This window comes from Leptinotarsa decemlineata, unplaced genomic scaffold (assembly GCF_025532065.1).
Source record: "Leptinotarsa decemlineata unplaced genomic scaffold, Ldec_3_MD MMD2_tig00026314_RagTag_RagTag, whole genome shotgun sequence".
Classification (NCBI taxonomy): domain Eukaryota; kingdom Metazoa; phylum Arthropoda; class Insecta; order Coleoptera; family Chrysomelidae; genus Leptinotarsa; species Leptinotarsa decemlineata.
Genome location: NW_027412684.1, coordinates 279,845 through 296,979, shown reverse-complemented (window position 1 = coordinate 296,979; position 17,135 = coordinate 279,845). Strand labels below are relative to the sequence as shown.

Sequence of the window (17,135 nt, the reverse complement as noted above, 5' to 3'; positions counted from 1 at the left end):
AGCTCTGATGTAGATATATCCAGGAGACTTTCGAAACAGGATTTATCCATAAATGTACCATTCAACCAAAATCCTTGATCAATGAAGTGATTTCTCAATAACTTGATTAGATGAGGTATATCGACAAACAAAAAAATCCTCATAGATTAATTACAAGGATGTGGGAATGAACAATCCTTATCGTGAGCAATATTCATTTCCGAGAAATATTTCATATTCGTAGGACCCATGTCACTTACTATGGCTACCAAGGTGAAACCGGCATTGAATAATGCAGATATAATTTGGTTTAAAATTTCTGTTTTCATTGGCTGATCGAAATCATAAAACAAGAGTGCTTCCAATTACTAATCAGCCCTCGTGCCATTACAGTTTGGCAAGTCTTATGTGGGCCTATCACTTGTTCATCTTTTTTATTTATATCAATCCTATTGGATAAATGGATTTCGTCGAAGGAAAGCACACACAATTTTTCAATGTCTTTCAATTGAAATGACATTTTTTGCATGAGATTGATAACATTGGTCAAAAGTCCGGGGCTGCGATTGAATGAAAAAGCCCATTTCCTTGAAGTAGAAAGTGCTGTTAGGGGCAATGCGTTCGCTCTCAAATAGCGATAGGCCTTTGGACTAACACTTCTCAATGATATGGCAGATGCAATATCCTCTGCTGACCACTTTCTAAGATTCTTATTGGGATTCAATAGTCTTTCTATTTCACCAGACGAAAAACATTTTTCCAATGATTTTCTGCATGTCTCCATATCTTTCTTCAGCTGTAAATTTTCATCGCACAGCTCTCTATTTAACGATTCCAAATGTGCAACCTTTTATACTAGTTCTGCTATATGTAACTTCGCAATTCTGAAAAAAAATTTTAAAATGCATAAAGAAAAAATATCGATTAGAGGCAATATTCACAGTAACAATAAGTTCGATTGATAAAAGAACCTAACCTCTCTTTTTCTTTTTTTTGTTGTGCATTCGACTGAACTGAAGTACTGCAAGTGCTATCTACGTTTGTTTGTTCAGGTTGTTTTATCTCTTCAGTATTTAATTGTAGTGATGTGGAAACACTACCTTCATAATTTTCCAATTGTTGCTCTGGTAAAAGAGTGGATTTTCCCCTTTTAGGCGAATTGCTCTTTCTGATTCTTCAGTTTGCTTTCTCTTAAATAAGAGGTTCAGAGTGGGCACAGCATCAGTTTTCGAAATACGGGCGTTTTTTGTTGAAAAAGTACCATATTGCTCTTTGACTGATAAATCTTCGAAACAATCTTTATGGAAATGAATAGAACAAATAGTTGCTGAAAACCATTGAATACCTAATAAATTATGTATCATCATTGCTTTAATTAATATACACCATTTTTCAAATTGATGTTGTCCTTTCTCCTACATGCTGAAATCCATTGTTTAGATAGTTCTTTGCTCTTTGGGAATCGAAAATACTTAATTTTGGTCCCTTTTGTCACTCTGTTGTAATTATCACAACCAAAAACCGCACAACCAGGCATTCTTAGTTATATATCTACCTACTCGTATTTTTGTTTAATTATTGAAGCTTCGAATACGACACTAAATTGGCCAAAGCTAATAAAAAATGTTTGAAAACCACTCTTGACAATAATTTTGTAATAATTCTTAAACTTCACAAATTTGAATTTCTCACAGAGAACTTGTGAGAAATTCAAATTGAATTTAGGCAAGTCTACGAAGTTGCAACCCCGATATGCTTCGCACTCACGTCATCTGCGCGAACTGGGCGCGTTTGGAACTAACGAGTAGCATACCGTTATGAGTGTATCGTGGTTGAATATATGAAATGGGAATATGGGTAGGTTTTTTTGACTTTGCTTTCAAATATAACCAGAATATGACTCACACGAATAAACTAAGTGAGTGTTACCTGGGAGTTTGAGCAGAATAAATTTAAATTAATACACTTCACAGCTGTATTATTCTATTTCTGAATATTAGTTTTTGTGAATTTGGGAAAGTTCATACCCATATACATTTTGAACGTTATACGGAACTATTGAATAATCTTAGAAGGCCAATGATTCAATCGTAATAATTCATTTTCAATTTCGGATAACGTTAAGATCGTGGATGATATGAAATATGTTCTATTCAAGGAAGCCTAATGAATTAGAAAAACTTACAGACTGAACTTGATTAAAATAGTTAATAACATGGAAATTGAATCGAGAGATTGTAGGTAGATGAGTCCAATAATGATTATTGATATTATCAATTATCTATCTATTCAATTCTTCATGTCATGTATATCTACTCACCTAAACAAATTCTAGGACCTTCTCCAAAAGGTAACCAAGCGAACTGTGGTATTGTTTTCTTATTCTCTGCATTGAATCTTTCTGGGTCAAATTTTTCAGGATCTGGATAATATTCGGGATCAAAATGCAATCCAAGAACTGGAATTATTGTTACCATCCCTTTTTCGATTACAATGTTGCTATCTGGCACCTTATAATTATCCGTGCATTTTCTCAAGAGGAATTGAAGAGGGGGGTATTTACGAAGAGTTTCTGAAACAAAATTTGTGTAAAGAAACAATAACTGTTCTGCATGCGGTCATGTGAAATGCATGAAAATGAAAAATTCTTAGCAACTTTCATATTTGAATTATTATTTTCATCATCAGAAATACTTCACAAATTGAAAACAGATATGCATTAGACACTGAATAAACAACTACTCAATTCAACTGAATATAAGTTCCTATTTTGAACTGAACTGTACATAATCTATTTCTATTAGAAATTGTTTCAAACCACACTTTTGCATTCGAAATGATTTCCCAGATATTACGGAGAAATTCCTGAAAGGGCTGACATTCAAGTCATACAGATTACATATAAATTTCGTAGTTTTTATTGAAAAATGCGACAGAAAATTTATAGTGAACATAATTGTACAAAAACGAAAGCAACAACAAAACTACCATAAAGGGTGAGAAGTTTTGTAGTTTTAGATGAACGATTCTCTGGTGGTAAGAGACCATAGAAGATTATGTACAAGATGTTCACAAACTAGATGTTCACATACTAGGACACACATGTCAAATATGAAGGAATATTATTCATGAACGTTATTTGAATCGAATTGGAAGACTTTCCATTGAGAAGTCATGTATTTCAACACCAATACAAAATCATAAATGGAAATATGTATCATACAGATTTGACGTTTTCCCTGAGGAGATGAAAAAACACCCCGTTGAAGCGATTAAAATACATCATTTCCTTGTAGGAGTGGTGTGATATACTGTATGTTCAAGATAATGATGGCCCACATGAGGGAATAGGTAACTATGAGAGACACAAAGTCGATTGAATTGTGTTGATGTGGCTCATTTAAGAGTGTCATGAAACGACGTTTCGAAATTTGAAAAATTCCAATTGGTTCTGGAGAAATTCGATAAAAAAATGTATAACTTTGTTTGCCTTTTTTCAACAATAATCAAGAGAATATCAAATGCCAACAATTTTTTTTTATTCTGTTATTTGTCAAGCAGTACAATATCAGGCGACAAAAGTTGACCTTTCGTCGCCGAGAAACCAATACCAAATTAAATTTTTATATGAACTGGAAAAAAAAATCAACCGATATGAGTCAGCCTTTATGGCGACAACTTTACTGTTGTATCACACATGCTGAAAATTTCTTGGATTTTGAAATGTCATATCAATAAGCTCTAAAGTGGACAACTCTTTTCTTATTGAACGGACTTCGTATCTCTTTCTGTTTCCGATTTTCCCATTGTAGGTCTTCTCATCTTGAGAATTTGTTATGCACCGGTATGAAGTCAAAATAATAAAAATTTTGAGCCACAAGGGCTCAAAATCATCCTTGAAGTTGACTGTCTTGGAAATAAAGCTGTGCCTTTCTGATCTTTCATCATAACAACCTCAATGAAAACCATAATCGACAAAGTTTTTACAGTCGGTATTATTCGTTATCGTTGTTTTGAATATATTCTGATGAATATGTAGGTAACTGATGAACTCTTTGCCTTTTTTGAAGGGTTTATATCAGGCTGAAATTTTTTCAACTGATGTTTGTTTGAAGGTGGTTGACAATATTTCATGGTGCATTTCATAAGTTCGGACTCCTATTATCTAATATGATATAAATTGAATTGAAATAACTAATAGAATCTGCAAGAAATTAGAAACGTCATTATTAACAAGAAATAAAAATTGAAATGTTATTCACGACGTTTCGATTGTTAGTATCCACAATCGTCTTCGGATGATAACTGAACTTATTCCTCAGAGATCTGACTGTTTATAGGTCATTCTTGTGTGGGTCACCTATCCCCTCTTCCCTCTTTTGCCTTCATCGGTTTTAGCGGAAGCTAACCTTTTGGCAGGAGTTGGTCGTGTTCCACTTGATTAGAGGTTTCCATATGTTGCGTATCTCTACACTAGCTTGACTATATGTGTCGTTGGACAACATATGTGCGGCTTCTTTGAATTTTCTTCTAAAACAGTGTTCCTCATTGTGGATGATTTTAGCTTAAGCTCACTTGATGTTATATTGATGAGTCCAAACATGCTCTGCTATTCCTGATTTGCTGGTTTCTTCTCTCTGTGTGTGTATCTTGTGCTCGGCAATGCGAACTTTCAATATGTTTAAAAAATATGTTTGAAATATGTTTTTCCGTTAACCAGCTGTCGCACCCCTACGAACGACAACCCTCAGAAGTCGAAACTTGTGCGAGCTAAGGATTAACGAGGTCTTACCTTTTAACGTGTGATTCCTAACACGGCCTCTTAGTTTCACCAATGAATGATTCTACGTACTCGCAGAGTATCTGGTAAATGCAATTTTTAGAACCGCAGTCCGCGTTTGGTGGCCTGGTTTTCGTGAGGCTGCTACGAATAGTGTTCCCAGATCTGAAACAGATTCTGATCTTATACTTGGACCCAGTCCTTCTTATCCTTTCCGATAATCTTCTGATGTATGGAAGTACAAGTACTGGTTGTGACGGCTTCTCATCCTTGTGGAGCTCTTGCTGTCTTCTAGCTGAAACCTGTTCCACTTTCACTTTGTAGTAACCATTCCGTTGAAGGCCAGGAATCCAACCACCATCAATCGACTATCAGAGGAATCATCAAGACTCTACTAGACCGTGCTTTCGGGGTCTATATATATATATATATATATATATATATATATATATATATATATATATATATATATCAGAGGAAGGTCTCGAAAAGAAATTAAGCATCATCAAAAATGATCTATGAAGGGGATTGATGAAAGCACTCGAATGACCTATAAATAGTCAGATCTCTGAAGAATAAGTCCAGTTATCACACGAAGACGATTGTGGATACCAACAATCGAAACGTCGTGAAGTAACTTGGTTTGGAATCTTTCAATTTTCAATTTTCATTTCTTGTTAATAATTTTTTAATTTTCATCTCGTGGTAGTAGTTCAATTTGTTTATTTTTTTGCTTTTAGCTTGTATTTTATTTCGTTTTGATTTCAGTTTTTTTTTGCTTAATAATCTTTTCAGATAATCTTTTCAATTTTTTACAGATTCTTTCAAATATTTCAAATCATTGTATATCATAATAGAAAATGGAAGTGCGAACAAATGAAATTTTCCAAGTGATATTCGTACTTCATGAAAAAACCTACCATAAATCACTGTTTCCAAATAGTGCATCTCCATCAAAGCATCGTACGTGATCTCATTATTGTATTTCTTTAGCACTTCCTTTATTTCGTGTCGTGCTCTGTCTTGAATCTCCTTGTGCAAGGCAAGTTCGTAGGAAGCAAAACAAATGGTAGTGGAAGATGTTTCAAATCCTGCTAGAAAGAAGAAAAAACACTGTGCTGCTACTTCATTCATTGTTAACCTTCCTGGAAAAAAGTGAAAATTATATTTCAGGATGGAAGAGTAATATAAATGAGAAAAAAATATTCAGATGATTTCTCTCACTGGAGTATATTTCATCTCATGAAAATTGGTTTAAGTCATGATGAAAATTATTTCTATATTTCTAATCATATAATAATACAATCTTAAATTGTTGACACGTTCGATCTCCAAAAATGTGAATGATTTCATTGAAATGGTTTTTCGAAAGATTAGAGATAAGTGGCTTCTTGAAGTACTTGGGAAGCAGAAGCAGAATCAGAAACCACTTCTGAGAGTTGCCATCAGGCGGCTTTGGTAAGTATAAAAATCCTGCCGATACACACAATCCAATCACACATTATTCCGCGATATACAGCACTCGTCCTCAGCTAGGTACATAGGACCACAGGACATACAGTGGAGTCAGATTTCACCAATGATCCGATATAGGAGAGAATGAGCAATCTAGGCTAACATAAGAGGAAGTGAGTGGTGGTGGACGAAAGAGATTCTGTTTTCGATCATTTATGGTGTGGTTAGTGATCTTCCAGTGTTGTACTAATGTGCTGTACCTAGATTTCCTGCTTGTAAAGTCAAGTGCCTATTTTCTTCTGGGGGCTTGTCTGTCTGGATTATTCGCCTTTGCCCTACAAAAATGACTAAAAAGTGCAAACAATGAAGCGCAACAAACCATCAGATTCGGATAGTAAATCCACCATTTCTGATGAGGAATTTCAGCAGTTGCCTAGAATTTCTTCTGACAGAGAGATTCAATAAGACGCAAAAAACTCACAACCCGCATAACAGAGCTCGGGATTTTCCACAGAAAATTTCAAAAAACTTGAGAAACATTGAACTGTTGAGGTCGATGATCCTGTTATCCCTCAGGTAAATGGTAAAGATACTTTCCCTTCTACCTTGTATATAAGGAGAGAAAATAATCCTAAGGATACCTCTCAGGTAGCGGAAAAGAATGTTAACACCACTCAGGTACCTGACATCGCTACTGACTCACCTATTACAATGGGTTGAATTTCGCGAGATCGCTGACCACAAAAGAAGTAACTTTATCAAAAGCAGTAAATGAAATCGAAGTCCAGCTGATCAGCTTGACGATTTCAGGAAAATGGTCATCAACATCCTTGATCGAGAGAATATTCCACATCATACATTATAGTAGTCTTGATGATGAGCCTCTGAGAGTTGTGTTTCGTGAAATTCCTGAATTTCTTAAAACCATTGCTAAGGGTTTCGACTCTATATCGGTTTCTCGATTGAGGAAAAAAACAAAAGACTACTACCCCTAATACTGGTGCTCGTTTCGAAGGCACAAAACCACCTGTATGAGGTGACTGATACTTCGAACGAATAAACGCCATAAATTGCCACCTTAACGATCTTAAGGTCGTTTTCTGGAACGCTAATGAGATTCTCCAGAAAAAGCTCGACGTAGAGAACTTTCTCAGGAAACATGACGTAAATATCATGCTCCTGCGAGAGACCTACTTTCAAAAAAGGTTTTTAAGAGTTCCAAACTGACCTTTCTAAAACAAACAAAGAAACGGCCGACCATTTGAAGAGGATAAATCGATTTCCTCTACTTGGAAGCTGTCTCAAATTCGATTCCTCTGAGTCCCTCTACACTAATAATACTGAAATTCGCCCCAACCTATTGACAGGTCATTACTTCGGAAGCCTCAACTCATTGACAGGTCATTACTTCGGAATCCTCTGAATCAGTTCTTGAATGGGCAGTGAAGCCATTTTCATTTCACGTCCATTTCCCATACGAATCTGGACGATACCATTAGTTCAAATCAATATGATATTCTCAACATTTTGATTTTTCGTTCAGAAGTAGTATCTTCCATGATATCGATACATGTCAACAAAAAACATTATATATATATGAAACGACTCGTGGGCTCACCACGAACACGTGTTTCTGGCTATTGGCCTCATTAGCGCGGTGCAACCATGTTCAAAGATGGACAACACTTGTTTGCCGAGCCGTTTAATTTTTGATTTATACTACTTTCGGCAAACAAGTGTTGCCCATCTTTGCACTTGGATGCACCTCAGGCCACAACAATGTTTGAATAATCAATATGTATATTAGATACGACAATTCTTCGGTCAAGACCGTGCAAAATGAAGACGTATTGAAACCCCAGGGAACGCGAGTTCCTTATTTGCTGTTCTACAGAAAAAGCGATATTTTCCTATCTAAATAAGGTTGCGTAGAGTTACGTAGAGTTCAGCGTCTGGAATCTTACGGAATTTCTCGTTTAAATTTTTATTGAAATTGATATTTTTTTTGGTTTTAATGAATTATTTTATTCTTTCATTAGTGATAGGTATTGTTCAATTTTGAATGTTATATGTATATTTGATTTCGTTGGAACTAATCTAATATGTATATTATAATGATACTTCACTCACCTTTAGTTTTCTCGCCTTTATCATCAACAAATTTTCCATTTTTCATTTGGACCATCAGATGCATGAAATCGTTTCTGACAATATTATGCTCCTCTCTGTACTTGATGGTATCCACAGCCATGTAGTAGAAAAACTTTCTGATTTTGCTGTTGATTGTCGAGAAATTGATAGCCCGCAGAAGCCAATGAGGTGTGAAAATCACACAAAATTGTCTCATTGCCTCAACAGGATTCATGTTAAACATCATCAATCCATGCTTCCTGAATTCTGAGTTAGGATCCTTCATGGTATTTGTCTCAATGCCAAAAGCTGAAGAACCTGAAGTTATGAGTTCAAAGAAGAATTAATACATAATAGTGGAAAGACTTACAAGATTATGGCAAAATGATAATCGTAATAATAATTGACTCCGTCTATTCAACTTAAACAGTTTGAGTATGGTGCAAAAAATAACAGAGTAATCAAATGACAGAGCACCAACTGTGGCTGTATTTTATCCCAACCGGTAAGACACAAAAATCAGAGTAACCGTGTTAGTTGTGGTAAGGTTTGAAATTGTTTAACGTCATTCATACTTATAGAAGTCATTGATACTTATAGAAGAAGAATAACAAAAAAATTATATTGAAATACCTGCTACAGACTATACAAGGTGTTTATTAATCATGTGGCAAAAATATTACGGGACTTTTGGTTAGACTAATATAAGAATATTTTGTCCTTTGATGATTTTTGATATGGGGCGAAACTGAATTTCGACAATAACAATTTTGGTAATTGTGAAGTTATTAACGTAGATGAAATAAAAATATAGCGTAGTACATTGGGCTTACCAAGTGATAAAAAATTGAATAATTCTGTTAGTACCTATCAACAACATTCCGATTACTACAAGCGGCTGCAGACATTCAATTTAAATAGCATGTCTTGTAACTGGATCATTTGTATGTGTCGAATGGGTTGAAATTGATTGATTTTGTCTATTCGACGATCCTGGTGTTTTTAAAGAGCTCGGGAGTCGATGAGGAGAAGATTGGATTCTTGAATTCGAGCGGGGGATAGTCATTTTCAACAGTTCTTGTTGAATAAGAAACATTATATATAATTTTTGGTAATGAATTGTTATTTTCAAAATTCTTTTTCGCTCTGTATCTTCGAAAGAAAGCTCCCTATCAAAAATCATCAAATGACAAAATATCCTCAGAATAGACAAAGAAAGTTCCCTAAATTTTCGCCGCATGTTAAATAAACACCCTGTATAAACATGAGCGAAGTTTGAGAAATTGTTCTATATTTGAGATTGGTGCATCTACTGGTAGATGTTTGTTTGAAGGTGGATGACAATGTTTCATGATGAATTTCATTGGCTTGGACTTCCTTTGTCTAATATGATATATTGTGACTTGAGATCCCTGAAAGAACAAATGATATTGAAAATCAAAATGAATGGCTGGAAATTACAATTATATCAATAAAAAATCCTGAAATGAAATAACATCGAAATAAAAATGAACAAGAAAATGAAATTCAACTGAGAGATTTCAAGCCTGTCCTCTCTCCCCTTCACCGGTTCAGCGGGAGATGGCTGTTTGGCGGGAGTTGACCGTTTTCCGCTTGAATATGAGTTTCTCCATTGACCATTGATAATCCGCATTGCCGAGCACAAGAGAAGCACACAGTGAAGAGAAACCAGCAAATCGAAAAAATCAGAGAAGCACACAGGAAAGAGAAATTAGCAACTCGGAAAAGGCAGAGTAGATTTGGACTCATCAACATAACATCAAGTGATACCAAGTTGGGATCATCCACAGGAAGGTTTCCACAAACTAATTCATACGAACATTATCATACCCAATTTCTCAACACATTCATATCAAGATAAAGTAACAGCATTCGAAGATGTGCTTCACAGATATAAATACATTAAAATTACATTATCAGAAAGTGAGTTTCAGAGAGATCTGAGTTTCATCACACAAATTGCTGTCAACAACAGTCATAAGAAAGATAATATCGACTCCACTCTTTCAAAATAACTGCGAAAACAAGCCATTTACCACGTCTATTCCATTTCAAAAAACGATGATGGGTGTCATTGATGGTGAACCCACCAATAACATTGCAACTTTTTTAAAGAGAAAGACTTGAACGGAGCGCAAAGAACGAATAAGAATTCAAGCGAATTCATCAAAAACAAAGAAGACAAAATTTCACCGGCAGATAGATCAGTCGTATATAAGTTGACCCGTGCTTCTTGCGCAAAACATTATATCGACCAACCAGGGAAAGTGTTTTCTCAAAGATTAGAAAAACATTAAAATAGTTTCCTGGATGTGATGAAGAACTCCATATTTGCAAGTCATCTTTTGGCGGTGGAGCATGAGTTCAACCACGACTATGACCGTGTTATATTTGGAATAAAATAGTTCAGAATTCGATCTGAAAATTCACCAAAGACCGAATAAAATTGAATGTTTTTTCCAAATCCGGTGTGGCAGGTCGTGGTAGAAAAGACTCTGAAGTCTGCTACTGCGGCAGATATCAACAGTGGCATGTGCGGATGAAGTTTATATCCTGAACTCTCAGTGACGACTGACTGGCGAGCTACGTAATCACTCGTATTTATAATTTCAGATGGTGGTGGGCGTGATGATGGAGATGCTGATGGCGCTGATAGTGGTGACGATAACGTGTTCATGCACATGCTCATTCCTGATTGGTCCGTACTTTTACTGGGTTGTTTTGATTGTTTCACGTTGTTGACAGGTATGCTACTGGTGGGTTGTCGATCGGAGTTGTATTCTAGTCTATTTCTGGGCCTATTGAGTACTGTACACCTGATTCTGTTGACCCATATACCTTCTATTTTTCTGTTGAAATTGTTGGAATGTTCATCCTATTGAGTTCGTGTTTTGAATGAGACTGAAGCAGTTTTTTCGTATTTTATTACGTGATCTGTTCCTACCAGGACGTGCAAATATGGATTCCTTCGGTTGCATGAGGTGATAGTGGTGTTGCGTAATTGACAAGTTTTTTCGATGCAGTCCGTGACTTTATTATCTTTATACAGCGCACCACTAGCGGTTTTATCGTTGTCGAAGTTGGAATATTTTTCCTTCTAGAATGTAAAGCATGTATTGCATATTGCGTCGTAGAACCATAGGCCAGTAGAGCCTAATCTGGATAAAAAAGTTTTTCGAATAGATGTGGTTGATGAATCCTGGTGGCATAATCAATAGGAGTTTTCATCACAGAACGTAGTTTTTTCAGCAGAGTACCAATCTAGAAGACGTTGGAGTAGATCAAACGAATTTTTCCAGGGGATATCACAGCTCATTTCAACCATATATTACACATCGACTTCATTCATTCTCGCATCCAGTTCACAATGGAAAACAAAATCGAAGGAGAAATAGTACTTTCGGATATACTGGAGAAATGGATCACACAGTTCATCGCAAACTTAACCACAGTGAAAAGTATTTTTAACAATAATTTGAATTCCCAAACTGAGCAAAAACGTGCTATGGTGTAAACAAATGTTGTCTATTTCACAAGGACTTGTGTACATCTTCTTGAAGAAGAACTTCGTCGACCAAGCACTACAGGCCAATGGTTTCACAGTGCATTAGTGTTACATCCAATTCGATCACGATACCGCCGCCAGTGATAGGCACAGACTATTTGTCTCACATAAACAAAATCACGGACCGCATACGAGAACTGTTTGAGCGTAATCATATCAAGAACATTCACAAGCCAACCAGTTCACTACGTAACACAATCAGATCGCCCAAGGACAGAAAAGAGTATCGGTGTTTACAGGAGTCCCTATTCCAGTGGTTCAGTTCACAGTGGAACTACCAAATACATCATCATCACAACGATACAATATCAGGAACGTATCTGCCAACTCATAGAACCGAAGAAAGCTGGAATCGCTGTGAAAACAGACCACTTTATACAATGTAACGAAACTGTCTTCAACGTATTACCAAGCAATCTTTCATAGAGAGACTATTGAGATCTATAAGCATTCCAACTATTTTAATAAAAAAAATGTAGGTATACGGGTTAATAGGATATGATATCCAGAACTCAAAAAGGACATGAATATGCAATTATACTCTCTGCACTGGTTTCAAGCGAATAAACTTCATAGAAATGAATATAGTCACAGTTCCTAATGGATAAAATGTGTAAATGAGTATACCTTCTTGAAAATATGCAAAAATTCATAATATGGGATTACTATGGAAGAAGTGACACATATTTTCTAATGTTAAACTCAGAAATACATCTGCTATTGTCATAGGAAAGTGCAATCAAAGATATCCAAGTAAAAGTTCCAATTATTCATAGAAATATTCATTTACACGAATTGTACCACTATTCAGTAACCAAACGAAGATGATAAAATCATTCTGCTGGAAATATTTCACGAGAGAAGTAGATAAATTATTCGTTTGTGAAACGTGACTTAACCGATGGAATTGAAGAAAGGGCTAACAATCGACTAGCTTCGTATCTATGGAGAGAGTCAACTGATACAGAAGGCACAAAGCGTAATCGTGGGTTTCTTCCATCGCACCTGATAGTGATACTTTCGAATGATTTACGAAGGCAAGCAGCAAATGATGCTAACACTGCTCGTTAAATAATACACTCATCATCTTTTTTCAATATTCCCAAGTATTTTTCCTCAACACATTTTTTTCAACAAGATAGCCAATCACCTTATTAATCCAGTTTGCATGAAGAAAAATAATAAATGAAAATCCTTACCTATAGTGTCAATTGTGAACCTACTCATCACATTCCGTATCTCAACAGGGTTATCTGATTCAGATTCCTGAAGAAGTTCTTCCAGAAGTATTGAACATTCGACCATCGTGTTGAACATCATCTTTATTTTCCCTGTGGTGAAGGTAGGTGTTATTTTGGTACGAATTTCCTTCCACCTGTTACCATCAAGATTGAAAATATTGATTGAAAGTGGATCAACTTTTTCATTCACATATGTTCCATGGCTGTTGAAATATTGGTAATCAGTCTGCATAATAGCTTTGACTAGATCCAAGCTCACTACTGTATACATAGGCTTAGCCATGAAGTATCCTCCTCCGTGTCTCAAACCTTTCGATTTCAATTCCAAATAAATCTTTTTCCAAAGCTCTCCCATGGTTTTACTTCCGTTTGCCACATCCCATCCATTTCCAAAAATTACAGTTGGTTCAGGACCATCAACGCCCCTTTGAGACCAATATTTGAAAGCATGTTTGTAGTATGTAATCGTTATAACCATAAGAGAGATCCAGACCAAAACCAAATCGTAAAAGAAGTAACCGGTGATGGACATTGTTTTGAAAAAAATCTATAAAATGAAAATATATTAAATACGTTATATTTTGGCAACGGGAAATGTTAAGTTCTCGGATATTTCCCGTATATTTAGTTTAGTTTTTGCATATGTCTATTGCATATGCCTATATGAATTTCACATTTTTGTATCACCCGGTATGCGTATATTTCCTTGCACATATTGTAGAAAGGACTAGCCGAATAATGCTTTGCGCGATGGAAGGACCCGAACTTTCAATTCGAATGAAAGTGAAAAATATGCAGTGGTGCTATATAATTTATACTCATATCGCAATCAACCCATATACAATCCACGATTCTCTGATGACTGGAGGATGTATCCCATCTGACCCTAAATTGCAAAGAGCAGGCGAGGCGAAAACCTTTCACGATTCGACATTTAATTGAATCAATTCTGCATAGTTTGGAGCATTGTTAAACTGTTATCAGAACGAAACTAAGTAGATCCCGATGGATTCTACATAACTGACGCAGTTCAGAAAATATTGGAAAATAATTGAGGATTTTATGCATGTTTTCATGAGTCCTAAGTAATTTGATCACATTTACTCAATAGTTCGGTAATTTTCAATGAAAAAAATATCCCATACTTTTTTTTCTTCCTTCCCTAGGAAAAGATGAATTTCGTTCATTTCTTCAGATTATATAGGAAATACTATAGCATCAAAGATTCATTGTGTTTTCTCCCAGTTTTTTATAACTCAAAATTTTTGATAACTGTAATGATATATATATACCTAGTGACAACAAAATAACTGTACACAATTCAATTCAGTGGTTTCTGGAGTGGAATATTTTAAATACCAAACCAAAGTTTAGTGTAGCCAATATTTCGAATAAAAAAATTATTGAAAACCTATTGCAGTTTAATCGAAAACGGAGCAAGTCAAGAACTTCCAGGCAGAATTCTATATATTTCTTAGACCATTCGATAGAATATAAGATTCTCTTTTCAACGATGTAACATAAAGTGAACATTTTTTTTAATGACACCTTATGAGCCATTTTCTTTAGATTCAATGTGAATTTTTAACTGCCTAGTATATTCCAGCAATTAGAAATAATGAAAATGATCTCTGATAATTTTTTATATTGTAATGAAGTTGATAGAAAATGAAACTCATTTGATGAACTTTTAGCAATTTTAAATGGTTGAATTAGACAGGCACGTCAAGTCCTGAACATAATTTAATGAAATTTTTGAAGTGAAATATGACTCCGTATATCAATAACTGGTGGTTCTAGAATGCAAGAGTGAGTTTAATAGTGATCTGCCGTCCGAAATCATCAGAAGATTTCAAAATTCAATGGTGGGGTGATGGTAATTTCCATAGAGCGTGTCCAAATTGGACACTTCTGAAGAAAAACTCTTGCTTTCAAACCAGAAAGATGAAAACTGATGGCTGTGTCTGAGAGTCAAATTTCATGACAACGTCAATGGTGAAAACCGCATTTTGAAACTTTCTTGTTTCTATGATTCTGTGTTGTGGAAAACATTTGGGTTTTTTCATGTAGACTATATAAACGCACACTTTGATCAAATAGGCTTTGGATGGTGCAAATCTTTACTGGTAACTTAAGCAGTGAATACGCTGTGCAATTTTCATAAATCTCATACTTCAATGTATGGGAATTATGAGATAACTTGTAAGAGACACTTTTGAAAGATTGCGACACAATTGATCGTGGTCAATTCGAAAAGAAAATGCCAAAATTATATCAGATAGGAATAAGGAGTTGGAAGAAATAATCGTTTTAGTATCTGTTGGAAATGATCCCAAAACGTCAATGTGACATTTGAAAGTATCAATAGGATTTTAAAAACACAAATTCGACCCATACAGGACCAGAAGAGTTCATCAACTCACACCAGGAGATTTTGAATGCCGCATGGCTTCATGCCTGAGGTTCCTGCAAACTTGTAACTAAGTGCGTGAGTTTTCATTAAATTGTATTCGCCTTACGAAGCTTATGTGAGCAGTGCCGGGATTTTCAACTGCTACAACTCTTATACTTGGGCATTCTATTGTGAAACAGAGAAGTCGAGGAAGAATTGGATTCAGTGTGTGAACAGATGTTTTGAGGGTAGAATTATCGACCGGTTCACTTATAATGACACTCTCACATCTCAGAGGTATTTAGAAATTTCAAGGCAAAATATTGAACCCCTTGTTGATGAATAGCCGCTAATGGAGCTCAGAAAAATATATTATCAACAAGACGGGGCTCTGCAATTGTCATCAATTGTTTGGCTGCTAATTTAGTAATACATGGATAGCCAACCAAGAACCCAACCGTTGGCCGTACAGGTCACCGGACCTAACGCCCATAGACTTTTATCTCTGGAGAAAGTTAGGAGATCTCATTTTTAAATTACTGACCGATTCTAGACATGAATTGGAAGCGGCAGTGCTGCAAAGTTTTGCTTCTCTCTCCTATTGAACTAAATTATTTGGTAAAAAGCGTAGCTGTTAGACATTTCGAACACCTTCTCTGAAAAACAATATTATATTGTCTGTGCTTTATAATTTCTATGGTTATTGTTGAAGTTTCATTTATTAGTAGTAAATATAGTATGAATTCTTTTCAGTTTTATTGCAACAATGCGTTTCAATATCTGCTGCTACTACTGAACAATTTCTATCTTTTTTTTATCGCCGCGTCGTCCAAAGCCTACTGGTTCAAAGTCTACATGAAAAAATCTAAAAGATCTGTATTTCAAAGATGACTCTAGCGAAAAACAACAAGTAATTTCAAACTTTATTGAAATATGCAGGAATATGCAGGTTGTCTTATTGAAAAATAGTTTTTTATCAATAACTATTGATATCACATTTGAGAAAATAAGTTTTTACACCATCGAATTTTGCGTAAGAAAGTGCTTCGGAATGTTTTCATAGAAACAAGAAATGTTTGATGAAAAAAAGTTACAGTAACTTTTCGAAAATTCACATTTTTCGAAAAATATGCTGCAACTCAGAAACGATGATGGATATCGATTTGCGGTTTTCACCATTGAGTTTGTCATAAAATTTGACCCTCAAACATAGCCATCAGTTTTCATCTTTCTGGTTAGAAAACAGTAGTTTACCTTTAGGAGTGTCCGATTTGTCCCGCTCTGTACAATCTGGAAATTATCATCATCTCATCATCGAATTTTGTCATGATGATTGCAATTTGGCCCACACTCTACAGGAATTTTCTAAAAATACATTTAAATTCGGATAAAAAATCTGAAAAAACAAAAATGAAATGGTTATCTAGGAAAAAGTAGGTGTTGAAAAAATCATTGAAATCTGAATATATTGAAAATAGAAGACACTGAGCCAAAGAAGCAGAAGAGGAATTTGACACAATTTTGCAACAAATGTATGCAATGATTCAGAAAAATGTTACAATCATTTTGGAC

The 17,135-nt window shown here is 35.3% G+C and overlaps 1 protein-coding gene and 1 pseudogene across 2 annotated transcripts in view; both read right to left on the bottom strand.

Moving 5' to 3' along the window:
• LOC141485245 (probable cytochrome P450 6a20) overlaps positions 1-17,135 on the bottom strand; it is a 123,094-nt gene that overhangs the window by 3,826 nt on the left and 102,133 nt on the right. For both annotated transcript variants that reach the window (XM_074181571.1, XM_074181570.1), the window contains exons 2-5: positions 13,130-13,718; positions 8,345-8,662; positions 5,680-5,904; positions 2,300-2,551 (exon numbers count right to left, since the gene is read on the bottom strand). In XM_074181571.1, the coding sequence (XP_074037672.1) occupies positions 2,300-2,551; positions 5,680-5,904; positions 8,345-8,662; positions 13,130-13,703 (1,369 nt within the window). In that variant the 5' untranslated portion in view covers positions 13,704-13,718. The remainder of the gene's footprint in view (positions 1-2,299; positions 2,552-5,679; positions 5,905-8,344; positions 8,663-13,129; positions 13,719-17,135) is intronic.
• LOC141485282 (cyclin-dependent kinase 9-like) overlaps positions 1-17,135 on the bottom strand; it is a 332,045-nt pseudogene that overhangs the window by 250,226 nt on the left and 64,684 nt on the right.